Source organism: Cebus imitator, unplaced genomic scaffold (assembly GCF_001604975.1).
Source record: "Cebus imitator isolate Cc_AM_T3 unplaced genomic scaffold, Cebus_imitator-1.0 Scaffold512, whole genome shotgun sequence".
Lineage (NCBI taxonomy): Eukaryota > Metazoa > Chordata > Mammalia > Primates > Cebidae > Cebus > Cebus imitator.
Window position 1 is genome coordinate 1,312,474 of NW_016107827.1, and position 903 is coordinate 1,313,376.

The 903-nt window shown below is 51.3% G+C and overlaps 1 protein-coding gene across 1 annotated transcript in view; it reads left to right on the forward strand.

Moving 5' to 3' along the window:
* TPO (thyroid peroxidase) overlaps window positions 1-903 on the forward strand; it is an 85,082-nt gene that overhangs the window by 12,692 nt on the left and 71,487 nt on the right. The window contains exon 4 of the mRNA XM_037733295.1: window positions 576-745. Coding sequence (XP_037589223.1) covers window positions 576-745 — 170 coding nt within the window. The remainder of the gene's footprint in view (window positions 1-575; window positions 746-903) is intronic.

Below are 903 nucleotides of genomic sequence, written 5' to 3' on the forward strand. Positions count from 1 at the left end.
TGCAGGTGAGGGTTGCTGCAGGTGAGGGGGTCTGCAGGTGAGGGGAGGTTTCACAGGTTTCTTCTTCTATGAGGATGTATGCAGCTCTACTGTGAACAGCTTGGCTCCCCCGCCCCGGGGCTGCACTGGAGTGGGAAGGGAAGAAGTTGCAGCCGGGACACAGGTGCCCTCACCAGGCCTTGGCTCTGAGATCAGTTTTAGGCCGTGTACTCCCCAGGCTCGTTTCATCAGCTGGGACATTAGCAAATCGTGTCTTGGTTTGGATGTGATGGCCTGTCGGCAGTTGTTAGGAAAATCAAATTTGTTCAGATATGGCTGCTTTGTAAAGGGCAAGGATAGGCCGTTCTCACCATCGTTCAGTACTGATGCTCACTGACACCCTGTTTCTATTACAAAACCTGATGAGCCCATGGACAGCCCCTGCTCATGTTTTACCTTCGCATGCCCTGCAGTGCCCGTCACATGGCCTGGGACACAGCAGTTACTCAGTAAATGTCTGCTTACTCAAATAGTAATTAAGTACCAGAGCTGCCATAGACAAATGATCTATTCTATGTCTTCTTTATGTGCCATAGAAACCTCAGGAAAAGAGAAATCCTTTCCCCAGCTCAGCTTCTGTCTTTTTCCAAACGTCCTGAGCCAACAAGTGGCGCAGTTGCCCGAGCAGCAGAGATCATGGAAACATCAATACAAGCGATGAAAAGAAAAGTCAGCCTGGAAACTCAGCAGTCACAGCACCCCACCGGTAATGCGTGCACGTCTCCCCAAAACTCAGCAGTCACAGCACCCCACCAGTAATGCGTGCACGTCTCCCCAAAACTCAGCAGTCACAGCACCCCACCGGTAATGCGTGCACCTCTCCCCAAAACTCAGCAGTCACAGTACTCCACTAGTAATGTGTGC